This window comes from Euleptes europaea, chromosome 13 (genome assembly GCF_029931775.1).
Source record: "Euleptes europaea isolate rEulEur1 chromosome 13, rEulEur1.hap1, whole genome shotgun sequence".
NCBI lineage: Eukaryota > Metazoa > Chordata > Lepidosauria > Squamata > Sphaerodactylidae > Euleptes > Euleptes europaea.
Window position 1 is genome coordinate 45,184,857 of NC_079324.1, and position 20,621 is coordinate 45,205,477.

At 46.3% G+C, this 20,621-nt stretch overlaps 1 protein-coding gene across 1 annotated transcript; it reads right to left on the reverse strand.

The window, feature by feature from the left end:
* On the reverse strand, positions 1–5,566 carry LOC130486330 (lipid transferase CIDEC-like). Its single transcript, XM_056859588.1, has 5 exons — positions 5,505–5,566; positions 3,298–3,439; positions 3,061–3,210; positions 1,574–1,761; positions 1–183 (listed from the first exon to the last, which is right to left on the reverse strand). The coding sequence occupies exons 1-5, from the start codon at positions 5,555–5,557 to the stop codon at positions 15–17; spliced, it is 702 nt and encodes a 233-aa protein (XP_056715566.1). The 5' UTR covers positions 5,558–5,566; the 3' UTR covers positions 1–14.
* Positions 5,567–20,621: the final 15,055 nt, after the last annotated feature.

Here is a 20,621-nt window from a genome sequence, read left to right on the forward strand (position 1 = left end):
GGAGGGAACCTCCTTCACTTCAGCATCTTCCTGGTGAGAGGAAACTGGAGGCTGCGCAGAACCGACGAGACTTCCTCTTTCTGCTCTTCACTGGCATCCAACAACTGCTGCATGTAACAGGAAGTGCCAAGCAGCACATGGCCCGTCGCTTGCATAGTGAAGAGTGTCCAGCGTAGAGCTTCCCTGTGAAAAGACGGGAATACTGTCAGGGATCCAGAAGGGCCACAGGGCAAAAGCACAGGATTGCCAAGCATCATCAATGGTCCACAGACAAAAGATTGCCTATGGGGCTTTGCCACTGCTCCCCCCCTCCACAACCCAAATATCCTAAGAGAAATCATATGATTATTAGCATGAATAGGCTGGTGGTTGGTTGTCCTTTCCAGTAAACACATACAAATTGTGTTGCGGTTTAAGGACTAATGTACAGTAGCATACAGAAGGTGGATTTTTCTTCCCTGAATAATATTTTATTAACAAGGACTGGACAGACAGCATGGAGAATTAAGCAGTGTCCTAGCATTTGGGAAAAGGGAGAAGTTTTCTTTGTCAACTGTCTCCACCCCATGCATAATTTTATAAACCTCTATCATGTCCCTCCTTAGTCATCTTTTATAAACTGAAAGTCCTGGACTCTTCAGCCTTTCCATATATACCACCTTCTATTTGTTGCAGATCAAACTGCCATTAAAGGGACAACTAGAAGGACCAGTTTAAAAGCTGGAAACTCTACCAGGAAGCCTTCCTTTCCAAGCCCAGCCATCCCTTCCAACTCTATGTTTCTAGTGTCTTCACTCAAAAACATTCTCTGGAAAAACAGGTAGAGAGCTCAAACTGCAGATTGAGAATGAAGTTGCAACTATACATAGAGTATCACTGCGGAATCAAATATGATTAAGGGAAGACCCTCAAGACCTCAGTTCACTTAACCACTTACAAAGAACATTACGGTAAATGATGCCTCATCTGATTTTACCAATTGTTGTATCATTCTGTGCTTATTGTTAGCAGCCTTGGGCATTTCTAAGCAGGAAGACAAGAAGCAAGCCTTCTTTATTCAACCCAAGCCATTACAAAACTCACTCCAGCCATATTTCCTACAAGACACCCTCTTTCCAGGGTTGCAAGCCATTTGCTTACCTGGACAGGACTTTAGGCTTTCAGATAGCTTAGCGGACTCTTATCTCAGGCATTAAAGGTAAAGGTAGTCCCCTGTGCAAGCACTGGGACATTCCTGACCCATGGGGTGATGTCACATCCCGACGTTTACTAGGCAGACTTTGTTGACGGGGTGGTTTGCCAGTGCCTTCCCCAGTCATCTTCCCTTTACCCCCAGCAAGCTGGGTACTCATTTTACCGACCTCGGAAGGATGGAAGGCTGAGTCAACCTTGAGCCGGCTACCTGAAACCAACTTCCATTGGGATCGAACTCAAGTCATGAGCAGAGCTTGGACTGCAGTACTGCAGCTTACCACTCTGCGCCACAGGGCTCTATCTCAGGCATTAGGTAACTCTATTGTCCTGAAGGGCTGGAGGGTGGGGGTAGGGAAAAGAGAAGAACGATGCCACTCACTTCATCATCCTTTTGGCTCCAAAGCACCGCATATCATAGGACATACTGTATGTGCCATAGAGGGTGGCTTTGACGTTCAAGCAACCAATGAAATCCTGAGGATTGGTCTTGTAGAGGTCAAAGGTTACACACGCCACATCGATCCTGTGCCGGGGCTTGTGGGATAATGACAGCTGGTAGCCTGCAGTCTGCCCGAAACAAACAAAAAGCAATGCTAGTTAAGTTTTCAAAACGTCACACGACAATAAGTAGGGCTGCCAGCTCCGGGTTGGGAAATACCTGGAGATTTGGGGGGTGGAGCCTGAAGAGGGTAGGGTTTGAGGAGGGGAGGGACCTCAGGTGGGTATAATGGCTGGGGAGTGAGGGTAGGATAGAAATCAAAATAAATAATAGTAATGTAGAGTCCACTGTCCAAAGCAGCCATTTTTTCTAGGTGAACTGATCTGTTGCCTGCAGATCAGATGTAATAGCAGGAGATCTCCAACCACAATCTGGAGGGTGGCATCCCTAACAATAAGCCAAGTAGAACTTGAAGGAAGAAGCTTACACATACAAATCTTTCATTAAGATAGTACCAGATCAGAGATTCCAATTGTCCCATGAATCTCAGTCTTCATTATTAAAAATAAGCAGGTTTCTAGCTCTCATTGCTCTTGGGCAGAGTTACAACAAGGCACAACAGCTGAAACCTTAGAGGTCAGAAAAGCACAAGTAGCATTGGTCCTGAATATGAAGTTGCCTAACTCTGTCAACCTAGTGAACACATGAAGCTACCTTATACGGAATCAGACCCTTGGTCTATCAAAGTCAGTATTGTCTACTCAGACCGGCAGTGGATCTCCAGGGTCTCAGGCAGAGGTTTTTTATATCACCTACTTGCCTAGTCCCTATAACTGGAGATGCTGGGGATTGAGCCTGGGACCGTCTGAATGCCAAGCAGATGTTCTACCACTGAGCCACAGCCCCTCCCCTAGTGGTCTTCCACTTGCAATGTATCTCTTCCCAGCATTGTAGCTCTAGCAAGTGTTTTCAATTGCAATAGTTCTACATTTCGTAGATATTAAAGTAAATGAATGCCATTTGCTCAACCTAGGGTTGCCAACCTCCAGGTAGTAGCTGGAGATCTCCTGCTATTACAACTGATCTCCAGCCGATAAAGGTCAGTTCAGCTGGAGAAAATGGCCGCTTTGGCAATTGGCATTGAAGTCCCTCCCCTCCCTAAACCCCGCCCTCCTCAGGCTCCGCCCCCCAAACCTCCCACTGGTGGCGAAGAGAGCCCTGGCAACCCTAGCTCAACCCCAGACCTACATTTTAAAGAATCATTTGACCAACTTTGCTTATTGGCAGCCAAGCACCTGGTCACTCTACAAGGGACATCTCAGCATTTCCGGGTGCACCAAAAGTTTCCCCTTCCAACTTAACATGGCACCTCTATTTCCAGGGGTAGCCCTGCCCATTTTCACAAAGTTTGACCCGTCAGTGCTCACCTTGGCTGGCCGCCAGAGCTGACCCTTGGTTAACACTAGCAACACGGTGCTCTCCTCTAGCGTCTGGAAGAACTCTTCTGTCTCCACGCTGGTGCCATCCTCATCTATGACAATTGATATGGTGCCCTCCAAGAGCAGCGCACAGCGCACCTGTGCAAAGACATTGGGGTGCAATTACCACTGCAGCAGTAATAGCCCTTCCACCTCCTCTTAGAAACAGGGCCTTCAAATGCTTACTTTCTCAAGCAGGTCCTCCAAGCTGTCGGCCATAATACCCTTGCGCACGGTGCGTTCCCAGTTGCTCACCCGGTAAGGCCGGGCGCGGGGAGTAGGGGTGGCTAGCAGCTGTTGCGTCATGGACGCACTGGCAGAGACACACCTAGGAAAAGTGGAAACAGAATCAGTCTAGGAAAGCCTCTCAAGCCCATGGCTATTTACCCTACAAATTTAGTCTGCTTTAACTAGCATTTCCTCCCTATATGGAGCCCTGGCAGTTGGAATTTGGTGGTGGCGGTGGTAGGGAATTGCCCATGATGATCTTGTTCAGCATGCAATTAACCTGTAGAACTCACTGCCACAGGGCACAGTGATGACCACTAACTTAGGTGGCCTTGAAAGGGAGTGAAACAAATTTGTCGAAGATAGGACAATCATAGCTAAAGTGTGCCTCTGAATTCTAGTATCTAGGACAGCAAAGGCAAGCCTCTGAGCCCTTCCTTGAGGATGGCTCACTAGCCGTTGTGTAAAGCTTGAACCTTTCCCTTTATGACTGTGCAACAAAAAGGGTTAAAGTCTGGCTTTTTAAAAAGCTGGGAACTATTAATTGTTCTAACACTATAGCATTATCCAACTTAAGAAGCTCTCTGGTACAAAGGGGAAATAGCTTTGTTGTGGGCAGGACTGGGAAAGATAAACACTTTCTTGTCCACATGGAAGCCACTCCGACTTCACTGTGATTTTTCCAAGATGACTGGAGGTTTTAGAAACAATACAGAAAAGCCAGGAGGTGTACAAAAGCACCATGATGCTGTGTGGGCAAGAGGGAAAACCACCGGCTTCCCAACAGTATCAAGCCTGGGCAAACCACCTGTGTGTAAGGCCCATTACTTTCCAGTTTAATTTGGGGGATCCATTGATTTCCACCTGATCTGCCTCCTGGGTGTGACCAGGTCTGTTCAACAGCAAAGCGGGGATGGGGGTGGGTGGGAAGAGAATTGGCACAAGATGATGGGTTGGTAGGGTTGCCAGGTGCCTCTTCGCCACTAGCGGGAAGTTTTTGTTGGATTTATCGCTGGGGGCTAGTTTGATTGGCAGGGGGCTCTGTGCTCCTGTGGAGTCGGCCCCTCCCTTTAGGTGCCAGTTACTTCTAACAGACGCTTCCAACTGTCATTCAGTGAGATTCAGAAGTCAGTCTCACTCTTAAGTATAACTCTGTGTTCGCTCTCTGCCTCACACTATATGAAGAAGTAACCATGTTTCAGTTAATATAAGAACGTTAGTACAAACCTCTTAAGGAGAAAATGTTGTTTATTTACAGAACCTTATAGTTCTGTAAATAGTTATTTACAGAACTATTCGATGACATCCGAAACAACCATCTAACTACTCCAGTTCTTATGGCTGGTGATTTTAACGCACAAATAGGGCCGGATGATAATACTCTCTTCCAAAATCTTATAGGGAATTTTGATGAATCTTTCCTGAGTTCCCTATGGTATACTAGAACTTCCAGGGACTCGGTAATTAATTCTTCCGGCTTAAGTCTGGCCCAATTCGCTATTCAGAGGAACCTAATAATAGTAAATGGGCGATCGCGGATCGACCCTAATGGAGATTTTACTTTTTTTAGCCAAAATGGTGCCAGTGTTATCGATTATTTTCTGGTTTCATTAGATGTCTTACCTCTAATCAGTAATATGGAAGTCTGCGATTACATGGGCAGTGACCATCTCCCTATCTCTCTTTCGATCAACCAATTATAATATTTTATTAAATACAGTTTTCTTTATTCTAAATACGTGTGCTGTTGATATTCCTCCACAAAGCTTTTGGCTGTTTTTAACTCAGCTGATTTTCGCAGGTGGCATATCCTGCAACAAGCGAGTGCTGGGATATCGCCCCACATAAGGGACTGGATTAATTTCCATTCCCCCCCCTTCGTTTTTGGGGTGGAGCCTGAAGAGGGCAGGGGGAGGGACTTCAATGCCATAGAGTCCATTGGCCAAAGCGGCCATTTTCTCCAGCTGAACTGATCTCTATCGGCTGGAGATCAGTTGTAATAGCAGGAGATCTCCAGCTAGTACCTGGAGGTTGGCAACCCTATGGGTTGAGCTGGCTGGGATCAGCGGGGCATGCTATACGCTTCGGAAGGGCACTGCTGATGCCATGCATGTGACAAAGCCACAATTACCCCCTCCATCGATAGCCATCTTATGGATACTTACTTAGAAAGAGACCTTGGGGAGAGCAGGCCCAGAGACTTCTTGGCATAGTTCATCTTTGCTAGGGTAGCTCTGAGCTGGAGGAAGAAAAGGCTTACTTAGCAACTGCCAGTCTATAGACTTTGTAGTCCACCTTTCTCACTTAGGCCATTTATGCATGGCTGTTTCCTTGGTTGGCTCACTCTCCCCTTGCGTTTCCGCGCATTTTGCCTGCGTTTTCTGGATTCGTGTTTAGCCAGCATCCAGAAAACCCGGGCAAAATGTGCAGAAATGAGAGTGAGGTGACCTCTGACAATCAGAAAATGAATGCATAATCAAGGGCAAAGCCCCGAAGTAGTCAGTGGGGTGACCGCGAGGAAACAGCCGTGCATAAATGGCCTTAGTCTCAAGGCAATTACAGTTTTAAAAATGAAATAAGAACAGTATTAAACATAACAGTGAATAAAACTGGCTTACAATTGTACTGTGTGTATAAAGTGCAGTCAAGTCGCAGCCGACTTATGGCGACCCCTTTCGGGGTTTTCATGGCAAGAGACTAACAGAGGTGGTTTGCCAGTGCCTTCCTCTGCCCAGCAACCCTGGTATTCCTTGGTGGTCTCCCATCCAAATACTAACCAGGGCTGACCCTGCTTAGCTTCTGAGATCTGAAGAGATCAGGCTAGCCTGGGCCATCCAGGTCAGGGCTACAAATGTACTAACATAGTATTATACAAACAAACAACGCAACAGAGCTGAAAGGTAAAACTGGAGAATGATGCAGTAGAGCCTGTAATCTACACAAGGAACACAGCAATGAAAAGAACCAGAATCTTCACATTTCCTCCATCAATCCAACCACCCCTTTCCACTCTCAGCTGCTGCTGTGCCCTCTCTCCCCTCAGACCATGAAGTTCTGATCATTACATGGGGAGAAACACAGGCCAGCCCCAAATCCAAAAAGGACCCATAGTTCCAGAGGCTCCTGCGAGGCGGAACAGCTCCCAGGTCAGCCCCCCCCCCCCCGCAACCTATACAGCCTAAAGAAAAACCGTCTGCATAGTAAATAGTTCCAGCTGACTTAAACCACATGAAGGGGCAACCCAGGATGAAGGAACGCAGGCATGAACCGGTACAGAGTAGCATGAAGCAAAAGGTACCTCCTATTTTCAAGCTCTCCCAAGACAGGAAGAAATGTAGTTGTTGTCACACACACACACCCCGAGCAACTCCCACCCCCCTAATCTCCAACAGGTTACCCCATGCTGAGAAACAATAGGTCCCCATACAGTTGCCCGGTCCAGCGCTAACACCTCAGGAAAGCAGTGACTTACCTTAGCTGAGCTGAACAGCAACTACCCCACTTCTACAGGGTTGGGCTCGATGCTGTCAGTTTATACACACTAGACTTTTGTCTGCCCTTTGGCCAGGAAAGGGAGGGGTGGCCCCAAGGGGCAGAGTCTGCCTGCCAGCTAGTCAGCCCCTTGGTCACGAGGACTTGAGCAGGCATAAGTCATTGGGCAATCAGGGCAAAGGAACCGGCAGGAGTTTTGTGGCAAATGACGTGGCAACACCCTCAGCACCATGTAGGTGAGAAAAAAACATGAGCTCTAACCATTCCTGGCAAAGAGAGGTGGTAAGGAATTGACCATCAGCAGCAACTGTTACTGTCCCTTCCTTCAGGGCTCGGTCCCTCCCCCAAGTCTCTAAGCAGGAAAGGAGTGGCAGATCTGTAGCACACATGCATGAAAGGGAGGGGGGGACCAGGGGGCAAAGGTGCCAGCTTGAAACATCCTGCTTCAGGTATTTATTTATAGCTCAAGGCGTGGTTGGGGGGAGGTATGGATCACAACCCATGACTTTAGACAGATTACCTGGTATCTGAAGAAGTGAGCTGTGACTCACGAAAGCTCATACCCTGCCAGAAATTTTGTTAGTCATTAAGGTGCTACTGGACTCTTGCTCTTTTCTACTAGATGACCTGGTGGACATCGATTTAGGATGTCTTGTTTGTTTTTATACAGAATTGCATATAAGGTCTATTTTTTTTGTAAGCAGCATTAGGGAGTAAGCACCATTGGGAAGAAAAGCAGGATAAAAGATACTAAATAAACACACACATTCGTTTTTATGCTGCCCATCCTCTTAAGGAGTTCACGGTGACATACATGCCCCCCCCCCATTAAGCATGTTTGGTAGAGAGATGAGAATCAGCCGGCAGTGGCCTAGCGAGCTTTAGACCTGAGCAGGGGTTCAAACCCGGTTGAACCTAGTCCAACTCCATAACCAGATTACCACACCAATATGCATAAAATCCAAAGCCAATGACAGCATGCCCCAGCAGATCACAAGCTGCAGCTGGTAAGGCTTATTTTGAACATCTGGTACCATATTGCAAAAGACGTGTTTTTTCTTAGCATCTCTTTAAGCTAAGGAACAGTCACCAGGGGAGAGGTCACTGAAAAGAGAAAAGAGCATGCAAACAGATGGAGTACAGATTTCAGCAGCACAAAAGGGAAGAGAAGACCACCTTTGACAGTGATCCTTAGCATGAGAACAAGAAAATGGAATGCACGCAGCCCTGAAATGTTAAAAGTACAAGAGAATAATCAGATATATTGATTTAATCCCACCCTAGTCACAAGCTAGAAGTATCTAGCAAATGACTCTAACATAGTTCTTGTTTATAAAGTACCACCATGCTACTGGGAAACTGAAAGAAAAAAGAGTGACTTGCCCAAGGCCAGACAAAAAGCCTATAGCAGAAGGCAGGAGTTGAACACAGGTCCTCCAGTTTATTTATATAACTCTCCTCCTTCAAGAAACCACCTGCCTCCTTTGGAGTTCACTTGCGCATATTTTAAACCAGCCTACATGAAAACAGAGCTGCTGACCTGGACTTAGAAGGCCAGAAGGCCAGATTTAGTAGAAGTGACTCAAGCAACTAGTCTCCTTCCCACAAGTAAACAGACAAACCAAGTATTTTTTCCTAAAACTCCTGGCCCATTAACAACCCAGTATGATCTCTAGACACCATCAGACTGATAGCTGTTAGGACAATTGTTGATTTTAGGACAATTGTTGATTTTAATCAACATCTGACCAGCTTGTGTTTGCCCCTTTTAAGGCATAAAGACAACTAATTCATTTTTTCTTAGAAAAAAAGAAGCATTAAGCCTACATGGATATCCATACAATCTTCAACACATCCTGTAAACTCTACCACGGTCCCAGCACTGTCGTCACTCAGCCCCCTCCCACTTACCAGGCTCCTATTTCAATGGAGCCCTTTGCTTGTTGCTCTTATAGACAGAGGGAGGCTTGATTATATACCATGGACAAGCCCCACCTGCTTTCCCTATTAACCTGATGTCCTAAGTAAGATAAATTGGGGTGGGGAGGCTTGGATAGGAGACAACTGTTAGTTGTCTTTAAGAAAAGGTCCTCTGTTGGAGCAGACCCATGGTCCCTCTCTAGTATCCTGTTTCACCCATTGGTCAACCAGTTGCCCTGGAAGGCCAACAAACAAGAGCACATTGACCAAGGTTTTCCCTTGATGTTGCCTTCTAGCACTCACTTAGAAGTTTACTGCTTCTGGATATGGAAGTTCCCTTCAGTCATCAAGGCTAGTAGCCTCCATAAATTTGTTCAATCCCTTTTTAAAGCCATCTATCTCTGCTACTGGTACTATGTTCCACAATTCATTTACTCTTTGAGTGAAGATCTCTTAACTTAGCCCTGCTTCTAAACTGGCATCCAGGAGTCTGTGAATGTATGAAGTGCCATCAAGTCATAGCCAACCTATGAAGACCTCAGAGGGTTTTCAAGGCAAGCGAGTAAGCACAGGTGGCTTGCCATTGCGTTTCTCTGCAAAGTCTTCCTTGGTGGTCTCCCATCCTAGTACCTACCCTGCTTAGCTTTTGAGATGTGACAAGATCGGGCTATGCTATACTATTCCACATCCCCATTCAGGAGCCCAGACAGCACTAAAATCTATTTGCCATCTGGCTCTTCTGAGAGTAGTTTGCTCAGGTTCTCCTCCAGTGTTGGATGTGCATGTGTTTAAATAAAGTGGAGTGATCGGCTGCAAAGGAAAAGCAGGCCAGGACTCCTGTACCTTTAAGTGTTGCAAAGAAGAGGGAATTTCAGTAGATTCAGTGAATGACAAAGGACACCTGCCAAAATGTGCACTTCTGTGTAATACTTCCAACAGCCTTGTCCTCGGTTGCATACATGTTTGTGAACCTACCATCAAATTCCCAAAGAGCAAGTACAGGCTCAGGATGCTTCAGTTTGAGCCTCTCTAAAAACTCCTAGCATTCTGCCTGTGTCCCAATTCAAAGTACCAACTACTTCTCTCTGTGTGTCCCTCTCCCAAGACTTTGATTAGTGTGGCTTTTCAAAGTGTAGAGAGAGAGTGAGGTACCAGGTCCTTAAGGAGCACCAAGCTAATTTTGTTGTGTCTCTCTTCCCAATTCACTTTTCTCTCTGTCCTAATTCTCTCTGTCGTATAAGAACATAAGAAAAGCCCTGCTGGGTCAGACCAAGGCCCATCAAGTCCAGCAGTCTGTTCACACAGTGGCCAGGTGCCTCTAGGAAGCCCCCGTCCTAATTCACTTTCCTCTAGTTAAGGATAGATGGACTCACATTCTAGCTGAAGAAGTGAACTGTGACTCATGAAAACTCATACCCTGCCAGAAATGTTGTTAGTCCTTAAGGTGCTACTGGACTCTTGCTCTTTTCCAAGAATAAAGGCAGCCACACTTCTAACAATATTTCTAAGGTTTGTCACCTTTCAGATCCTATACTAACAGTCCTAAAAACACACCATGGTGAGTGGTAAAGGGCTATCCGTTGCCCTTCTCAGATAGCTTTGAAATCCATGTCAACGTAACTGGTTCTGTGGGTTTGTGTTTAACAGTCCTCCTGTATCAAAGATAGCTTTACTTTTTCAGATTTAAGAGAAAATGTCAAATTTGAATTCCCTGCATCTTTAATAGCTGCAGTTTCTTTTAAGATGACCCATATCATGAAAATTCTTTTGATCTGGTGGCCAAAAAGGGAAAGGGGGTCAGGCTAAAAGCTGCCTTTGGATCCCCCTGATGAAGCCAGAAAGGTGTAAATAAATAAATAAATAAGCACAACTTTCACAAGTATTTTGTGCAGAAGTTCAGTGTCTGATCATCTCTGATAGGGTTGGCATTACAACTCTGGGTTGGGAAATTCCTAGATATTTTGGGGTGGAGTGTGGGAAGGGCAGGGTTTGGAGAGGAAAGGAATCTCAGCAGGGAGGTGATGCCACGCACCGAGTCCACCCTCCGAAGCAGCCATTTTCTCCAAGATCTCCGCAGCCTAGAGATAGGGTTTCCAACTTCCCGGTGATGGTGGGCAATTGCCCACCAATTCATTGGGCTGCCCACCCACCCTAAACTGGTCAGCAGACAGAAGCAGGCCCAGTAGACGAGGGGCGGTGATGAGCATCCCCAGGGTGGTTCCATCACTTCTATGTCAATGTGGAAGAGCTGGATCACCCCAGGGACGCTCTAGCATTCTCCCCCCAAAACTCTATAGAAATTATAGAGTTTGGAAGGGTGAGTGCTAGAGTGTGCCTGGTCAATCCACCACTTCCACATCAAAGAAAAAGTGACATAATTGCGCCGGGGATGCTCATCGCTGTCCCTAGCCCCGGCCCCATGGACCTTCCGCCAGTTTCCAGGACAGACCTGGCTGGCAACTCTACCTGGAGATCATTTGTAATTCCAGGCAATCTCCAGGGCCCCCCTGGAGGATGGCAACCTTAGCAACACAGTGGGAAAGGCATATAATTCCCATTTCTTGTAAACCAGGCCCATCTAAATGGCAATTCTGTGTACACCTTAAGCCAGGGAGCAACTTGGTGCCTCCATAACTCTCCGTGGACTCTGTCTTTGCTCTGTCGGCTCCAATGACAGCGATTCGTGTCTGGTTTTCAAATAACAGCAATTTCTCCGACAGGTGAGCGTTTCCTGTCCTTGAAAACTGCCTGTTGCTTGAGACAATGTCACAATCTATCGTATCTCTCCATTGGCATTTAGAAGATGCTTATCGGCCTGGTATCTGAGCCCCAGACCCAGCCTCAGAGTCCCCCCACCCCCAAGTTAAAATGCTGGAGGACGCCGCAGTAAAATCGTCCATTTATAATTTCATCTGGGAGGGAACGTAATGTGATTTCACAGGTTTGCTGGATTTGAAGGACAGGAATACACATCAAATAACTCCAAAATTAGCTGCCCAAAGGCCTTGTGTTTTGTTTCTAACAGGAAAAAGTGCTTTCAAAGTTTTGCGGTTCTTTCCCCGTTTGTGGCGGGAACGTCAGTGGCAGTTGCTTTACGTCATTCTCATCTCCTCCATGTTATCCTCACAACAACCCTGTGGGGTAGACTGGGCTGAGTGAGTGTGACTAGCCCAAGGTCACCCAGGGGACTTCCAAGTATTAACAGTTGTCCCTCCCCCAGCTCCCGTTCTCCTGTGGTGGGGGAAAAATAGTTGTAGCTTATCCCTTAATCATCCTTCATGGCCTTCAGTGATGAAAGCTGAAGCCACAGTCAATGTCTTTTCAGGAATGGCAGAACTCTGTAGTTCTCTGTGTGACTGTGACTGTGCTGGGATCTGGACTGGAAAACCTGATGAGAAGGAGGCGGCTGGGAAGAACCAGTGTTGATATGCAAACGTCTTGACCTGCCAACACTGAAGATGTGCAAATATCACTGTTCGGGCCTCTCACTTTCTCTCTCTCTCTCTTGAAAGAGCTGCTTCTTATCTCTGTTTGCAACCCATTGTTCTCAGAACTAGCTCTGTTTAGTCTGCTTTCTTGTCTATTTATTTTGCAGGGAGAAAAGCGTTTCATGCATTGAGTAGGTAACTTTTTGAAAACCGGTCTTTTCTCTGTGAACTATATTGAAAAGGCTGTATGGGAACATCAGCCTGTAATTCTCTAGTATCCTGATAGCCTCATATGATATTGTTGCCAGCTGACCATTCTGGCCTGTTCCTATGTGCTTGACTTTGGCCAGCTTTGGGTTGGGAAATACCTGGAGTTTTTGTTGCTGGAGTCTGAGGAGGGCGGGGTGAAGGGAGGGACTTCCATGGGGTATAATGCCATAAAGTTCACCTTCCAAAGCTGTTATTTTCTCCAGGTGCACTGTTGCAGGGGAGCTCCAGCCATCGCCTGGAGGTTGGCCACCCTATTTTGGCTGCATCCACACACTGTTGGATATTGCACTATAGCAGTCATTTCCATCTGCATTTTCCTGTGGGCACAAACCATTTCAGTTGTGAATGACTGTTGTAGCACAAGTGCTGTGCATTCTCCAACAATGCCTACAGATTTCAAAAGGCAAGGTGTTCGATGCCATTAAGATAGGGTTGCCATTGCCAACCTCCAGGTACTAGATGGAAATCTCCTGCTATTACAACTGATCTCCAGCCGATAGAGATCTGTTCACAGGGAGAAAATGGCCGCTTTGGCAATTGGACTCTATGGAATTGAAGTCCCTCCCCTCCCCAAACCCCTCCCTTCTCAGGCTCCGCCCCAAAAACCTCCTGCTGGTGGCGAAGAGGGACCTGGCAACCCTACGTCAAGATGAACATGGTTTGTCTACAAAGGGAACTGCTATTCAAGATAGAAGCAGGGGATTGCTGAAAAGTTGGCAACCCTAGAAGGCTGCAGATCTATACCGTTTGGGCAGCCATGCAAACATGGCCCTGAAAACAGTAACTGGGGGGAGGAGAGGGTTAAGCCCCCTTCCTAAGCAACTGCTGTTTTCCCACTTAAATTCCCACTACAGAAAGCTGATGGATTATTAAGACGTGTCCTATGAAGTGGAGGTGGAATAGGTAGTTCCAACCTTACTTACTTGGGATTAAGTCCCACTGAATTCAGTGAGATGTGCTTCTGCATAAACTGGCCTAGGAACAGGCTTGCTAATCCTTTCCACTCTTTCCCTCATTCTGCCCCTCTTCATGTTTCTTTCATGATCCCGAGAGACTAAGGGAGCAACTTGAGACTCCTTTAAGGTGGGGATGAAGCAACATTCTAACAGAGGTTGCTGACAGGTAGAAAGCAAAGCACTTTGTGTACCCCTAGAGGTGCTTTCTTGTATCGTCCTTTGACACCTTTCAGGGCTGAGTCCGGCATGGTAAATGGGCTCTGGGGTTTCCCCAGCTTATATCTGGAGTTGTGACCATTGGGTGAAAGAGAGTGGACAGAGTCTGGTAACAGAAGCAATTACATTAGCCAAAGTGGTTTGCATTGCATCTTCAGTCAAGGGAGATGAGGGTTGTTCCATTTCCAAAAAGGGAGGTACTGGGGTTCAGGGTGGGTGGATCAACCAGAAAAATAGTAGCTGCAGAGATTCTTCTTCACTTAAGATGCGGGCTGTGATTCAGTCCCAGGAAGGAAAGAGAATGGGGAGGAGGAGGGGAAAAATGGAGAGATGCATTTCTGTGTCTTCGGGTCTTATAAAAACGTTTCTTCCCTTTCCAAAACACACAGATCTTCAGGCAGCTCCTCTGCCCAAATGAGATTTGCAGCTAAGGTTGCCACATGAAGAGTTCCTAAGTAGGGAGTACGTTGTGAGGCAGTAAGAAAGCCACGCCTTGCATGTATCAGATCAATGCCAGTGCTTTGATGGAATATGCTGTCCTTGTGATAAGGCTGTTGCAGTTCTAGGGCATCTCTTCTTTTCCGTGAGTATTTCTGCAAGAAAAGGATCAGGAACAGGTGGCAAACCAATTTAAATCAGATGATCTTAGGTGGGGGCTGGAAGAAAAGGTCCTGGCTTACAGCTGCTCTTACCCCAAGTGGTGTAATATTATTTATTTATTTACAAAATGTACATCCCACCTTTCTGTCCTTACAAGGGCTGTGCTAATATGGTTCCCGCTGTCCTGGAATTAAATGCCCTTTAATTGAGGATTAATGTGTGGAAATGGGCTGCTGAAGCTTTTCATTGCATGGAGGTAAATGACATCACCTGGAAAATAACATCCCATTAAGCCACTATTAAAGGGACAGGACACCCTCCCCCCACAGTCAGCTATCTTGTTCCACTAAAGGCCCATTTACATTCTATGTTTATCCCCAGGTTCTTTGCTAGGGTTGTCAGCTGCCTGGAGAAACATAAGGCCCGTACGCTTGCATGGCATGTTATTTGCCAAGTGATGTCAGTTACCTCCCTGCTCTGAGAAGTTTCAGCTATCTATTTTCACACATTAAGCCCCTATTAGAGGGATGGGGCGTTTTTCTCCAGGCCTATTGGCCACCCTGTCTTCTCTGGGTCTGCATGAGCAATGTGTACTTGCAAGCCTGCTGGGAACACAGTTCCCAGAGGCACAGAACTGATCTGAATCAGGACTGTGGTGCATGAGCACTCCCGCCCTGGGCTTGTTAAACTCACTTGAAATAGGGTTTAAATAAGGGACCTGGCAGCCACTGTGATTTAGTAAGGGCCAGAATCGTACTAACATGGCTGTGCTGCATCCTTCTGGCCTGTTGCCACAACTGTAAATAAAGAGCCAGTAAACGGCATGTGTATGCTTGTTGTTAAGCCACAAACTGTTTCAATTGATACATCCATCAGAATTTAGCTGCTTGATGGACTATAGGTGGGGGGAGGTTGTTACAGTGCTCATGTCCAGAGGCTCTTTGCTTGAGGAACCAGATTTTCCCCCCAAACTAGTAACTGTTAATAAACACAATATTAGCGCTGCGGTTTAAATCCTTGTTCAGCCTGTACCCAGTGCCAGTTTAACCATGCTGGCCCTTTATATGCTTGTAGCACCTCAGGTGACTTGGCTAGAGGGTAGGGTTGCCAACCTCCAGGTACTAGCTGGAGATCTCCTGCTATTACAACTGAACTTCAGCCAATAGAGATCATTTCACCTGGAGAAAATGGCCACTTTGGCAATTGGACTCTATGGTATTGAAGTCCCTCCCCTCCCTAAACCCCACCCTCCTCAGGCTCCATCCCAAAAACCTCCCACTGGTTGTGAAGAGGGACCTGGCAACCCTTCTAGAGGGCTTGGCTACATGCGTCCTTTCTAATAAAAAACCTGTGTATGGAGGGAGGGGATTTTAGCATGCTCCCCTCCCCCGACCCCAAGTGATTCTCCCCTTTTCAGTAGGATTGCTGACTGCTTGGAGGAAAAAATGCCCCTTTAATAGAGCGGGCAATGTGGGGAAAAGGGCAGCTGAAGCTTTTCACGACATGGAGGTAAATGAGGGTTGCAGGATCACATCGCCACTGCAGTCATGAGATGAGTGCACGCAAACTGCTGGGCTCAGATGTGTTCATGTGGTTCGTAGGATTAGAAGGGTGCATTCAGGTCACGGGCCATTTTCTCCTGACAACTCCAGAAGAGACATTCCAGCGAATTATTGCATGCAAATTGTGTCCCACTGGTGATGCCACAAAAGATCATTCTTGGGCACTGTTGCTCAACCCAGACTCTTCTGCTCTCGCTTCGAGGCAGCCCATCCACTCTGCCGAGAGTTCCGAAGGGAAGGAAGCCAAGAAGAGAGAGATGAGGAAATAGTTGACTTGATTTATGGATTAACTGATCGGCTCATTTCTAGGAACGTCTGGCCTGGGAGGCAAATCTTCACCAAATAGAGGGCTTGGCCTTTGCCTGTAATTTATAGCACAAACCGAGTGAACAAATGGCACCATAATCAATTTCTGCCTTGACGTACAACTGTGCCAAGCCATTCTGTGCTTAAGCCTGGGGCTCTGAAAATGTCTTCAATAATGTAAGGCACTTAAGAACTGAGGTGAGTGTGTGATCTGTTAATTAAGAATACACAGCACTTCCACAACTGAACTGTGGGAAAAGAGCGGGTCGGTGCTGCTTTGAACAGCTGTTGCTCTTGCCCATACTCTCAGCTGAGCAGTGCTGTGACCCAACAGTGGCATTTCTTATAACCTTGAGCAAGGATCATGTGACCAGGGGGACTCTCGGGTCCTAAATCCATCAGATAGAGATCCAATTGTAGAACTCTCTGCAGAGGTATCAGAGGTGGTGGTGGTGGTGTTGTCCTTTACAGTAGGGAGTGTGATGCAACCCAACTATCTACGGCTGTTTAAATAACCCTGTTGGAGGAAAAAGAGGGCACAATCTGGGACCTTGAACACATGAAGCTGCCTTATACTGAATCAGACCCTTGGTCCATTGAAGTCCGTATTGTCTACTCAGACCAGCAGCGGCTCTCCAAGGACTCAGGCAGAGGTCTTTCACTTCACCTACTTGCCTAGTCCCTCTAAGTGGAGATGCCGGGGATTGAACCTGGGACCTTCTGCATGCCAAGCAGATGCTTTACCAATGAGCCAGGGCCCCTCCCCTTCAACAGTGTATGATTTCAAGCCAGACCAACAACCTTTTCCCAATCCATGCAACAATGTTTGAGGGACAGAGCTCTTGCCATTTTTTCCAGGCTCCATTTGGACATATAAGAACTCAGTTTAGCTTTGGATTCCATCAGAGCAACCTCTGCCTTCCTTGGGAGCTGCCCCAGGTCCTGAAGTCCTCTACTCAACCTAGCCCTTGGTGCAGCATATTGTCTGTAAACTCATCGTCCCAGACTTTGCGTAGTGCCCTGTCAACTATCATTCTGGATTGTGAGAGTTCTGTAACAAATGGCTACTATGCAGGTATTTTAAAAGTCGGAAGCGACTTGACGGCAGTTAACACACACACACATACCTTACATTTCATCACTATGAAAGGAAGGTCTAATTCTTAAAGAAATTTCTTTTCAAATGACTATATCAATGGATTAAACTTAAATGTGCTTTTTACTGAAATGTCAGTGAAGGCTCCTTGTTGACATACTGAAGAAGGGTGATAATTTTTACTGTTTAACAGTGAAAAGCTATCATTTAGGAAGAGCAATCTTCATTCTACTGATGGAAAATTTAGTCTGGATCCAACCTATTAAGAAATTCAAACGTACAGAAATCCTAATGCCAGGCCAGCCTTTGCTTTGAAGAGGAGCATTACTTCTGCTCATTTTGCTCTAGTTCTATCAATATTTTCCCACTGGACTCTTTGTTGATGGGTAAGTCATTCATCTCCTTCACCTGTACCTCTAAGCAGAGCTTAGCTCTTGGTGTCTTATTCTCCTGTGCTCACAGTTATGGAAACACAGCAGGCAAAAAGCACAAGACCATATTGGGTAGAAGCTGGGAGGGACATATTACCAACGAGAGATCTTTTGGTGATCTTTTGATAGACAAAGAATGCCCAGGGCCCTGGCTGGCTTGGAGTCAGCACAAGGCTGCCTTCTAGGGGCCTTGCGATGCTCATTAATTAAACCAAACAAATAAAATTAAGTGCTGATTACTGAGCTGGGGATTTGAGGTGGCAACAGTGAAGAGGGAAAAGAGTTCAAAATGTGGTGAAGAGAGAAGAGGTGACGAGGGCAAATGGTGAAGAGGGAAAAGAGATCAAAAGGTTGACTATGTTGACAAGCCTGCTCCAGGATATATTCATTAGTTAAATAAGAAGCCTTGTGAATGGCACATTTTTTTACCTTTGAAGAAAGGTAAAAAATGTTTTTTTGGATTCCAGCGGTTACGCATTGCTGGGCTCAAACTGGAAGTCATACGAATCAGGCAATGGCCCCTTTCTCTTTGTGCCACTGTAGTAGGCGTGCTTCTAAATTCTCCTGGATTTTGTTGCTCCAAATCACCTGTTATTTTTCTTCCAGATGCATTAGAGGTTTTTCCTCAGAACATTAAGGCCATTTATGCATGGTCAATTTTGATGCTTGCTCAAAGCTCTTTTTTTAAAATGTGACTTTAAAAATGCCTATTCATGGTCCCTATGCAAAAGGAGAAATTCCACCACCCCCACTCACCTGCTCCTTCACTCCTGTTTCTTTAGCCATTAGCATGTGCATAGCTAATACGCCGCTGTTATTTTGCACGGTTCCTTGAGGGGATTCTTCGGGGCAAACACCAAAGGTCCTGTTAAATGGGCTCTTAAGTAATGCGAAGCAGGTATGCTCCGGCTTCGCAGTCACTTCCAGAATGACGGTTCAGTGTGAAAAATTCAAAAAAATATGCGGGGCAATTCAGCCTGGAACACACTGCTAATTACCATGCATAAATGGCCTAGGAGTCCTTCACTGTTCCATTTCTTGGGCTGGATCCCATAGATCAATTCCAGTAGCGCAGATGCTGTCATCTGATGCCTCTCGCATCAGGGGAAGAAGACTCCTTCACTTATGGAATGGATCAGTGGGATTCAAACTCCTATTTGAAGTTTTGGTACAGCGCCCTGCACATGCATGCTTTGCTGCAGTTCTGATTTCCTTGCTGACGTCTTTGCACTAACTGCAGAGCCAGTTCTGTGTCGCTGCCTGTGGTAGAGCTCCAAGATAAGCTTCAGTACAAGTAACGTGTTGCTGGAGAAGCCACAAGGGCATTCCTCCATCAGACCATCCCTTCCATAAAGCCCTCTGTTTTACCTACTGCCTACCTGCCTGCCTCCTTGCCACCCCTCCAGATGTTGTAGGGTGTATCTTACCAGGATTTGGACCTGGGTACCAGGATTTGGACTGACTGTAGCCCTTCATGAGAGGGAGGGCATCTTGGCCATTGTCTGGGCATGGAGTAGGGTCACTGGGGGTGGGGGGGAGGTAGTTGTGCAATTCCTGCATTGTGCAGGGGGTTGGACTAGATGACCCTGGTGGTACCAACTCATTCTATGATTCTATGATTCAGGGAATATTCATCAGCATGGCACCACTTGTAAGAATTACCGCAGTCACTGTAAACTTTGCTGCAAACTGCTGTTTGTTCCTTTAAGAAAAGCTCACCCCATCGTTCTGTTCAGAAAGAAATGTTCAAGATGGCCTAGAAGTACACCAAGCAAAAAGAGGCTCTGACAAAAACAAGGATTGTGATGAAGAAACAGTAATAAATGCAACACGTCAGCCCAATTGTCGCCATCAATTAAGAAGAGCAGAAAACACAGCAGCAGCCTAAGAGACCTCAGGGCAGCACAACAGAATAATCATCTGTTTTCAAAAGCTCTCCAGAAAAATTACAGCGGAAGGCCGGAAGAAAAGTGCCAACTGTGCCTTCAGGGAGAGGGAGCTCCACCGCTTTTCAGCGATAGCTAAAAATGCTCTCCTAAGAGCACCCAGCATGCTAATATCCAAAAATTGACACTCCTGCAACAGACCACTCTTGGTAAACATCTCCTCTCAGGTGGGATCACAGAGGTGGCCGTGGTCCCGCAGATACTCTGGACCCAAGTCATTTAAAAGAGATCGAAACCAGTACTTTGGATAGGGCCTAGAGACAATGGAGAGTCTGTGTTGGTGATGAAGCACTGGTCTTATCACAATGGCAAGTACGTGTGAGGATCCTCTGGACTTGCTGTCAATGGAATCTGCTGAAGTTGCCAGGCAACGGTGGCCCCACATCATGCAAATGACAATAGTTGAATTTGGATGTTACCAAGAAATGTGCCCATCTTTTTATTAAGAAGGGTGAAACCACAAGAATTCATCAGAGCCAGCATGGTGGAGTCGTCAGAGTGTCACACTAGGATCTGGGAGGCCTAGGTTTGAATCCCCACTCGGTTGTGGAAGCTCACAAGGTGATCTTGGGCAGTGGCATACTGGGTCCAAAAATATTGGTTGCCAGGAGACAAAGGGGGCCCACCCACAACTATAAGGCTATCATTTAATTTTCATTAATTTTTATTTTTAACATATTGTCTAATGTTTAAGGGGGCCCACTTCATCAGGGCCCCACAGGGCCCACTTGCCATTGGGCAAGCTAACACAATGGCCAGTCTGCCACTGATCTTGGGCGAGTCACTCTCTCTCAGCCCTACCTATCTCATAGAGTTGTGAGGATAAAAGAGAAGAGGGAAGAATTATGATGTAAGGCACTACAGGTCTCCATTGGGGAGAAAAGTAGGGTATAAATATCTAAATAAATGCATGAAATGTTAGACAAAACATCTTGTTGATGATATGAAATAGGACAAAAATGGGTATAACGTCAGCCTTTTCATTCTCTTTTAAAATGAGATGCATCAAGGCATACCATCAGGTGGATTGAGATCAATATTTTAAAAATCCCCCAAGTA

Excerpts from the sequence above, each read along its gene's own strand:
- LOC130486330 (XM_056859588.1), bottom strand. The coding sequence starts at position 5,557 with ATGAACTATGCCAAGAAGTCTCTGGGCCTGCTCTCCCCAAGGTCTCTT. Across the intron at positions 3,211-3,297 it reads TGGAGGACCTGCTTGAGAAA|GTGCGCTGTGCGCTGCTCTT; the intron begins GTAAGCATTTGA and ends GTCTTTGCACAG. Across the intron at positions 184-1,573 it reads GGAGCCAAAAGGATGATGAA|GGAAGCTCTACGCTGGACAC; the intron begins GTGAGTGGCATC and ends GTCTTTTCACAG.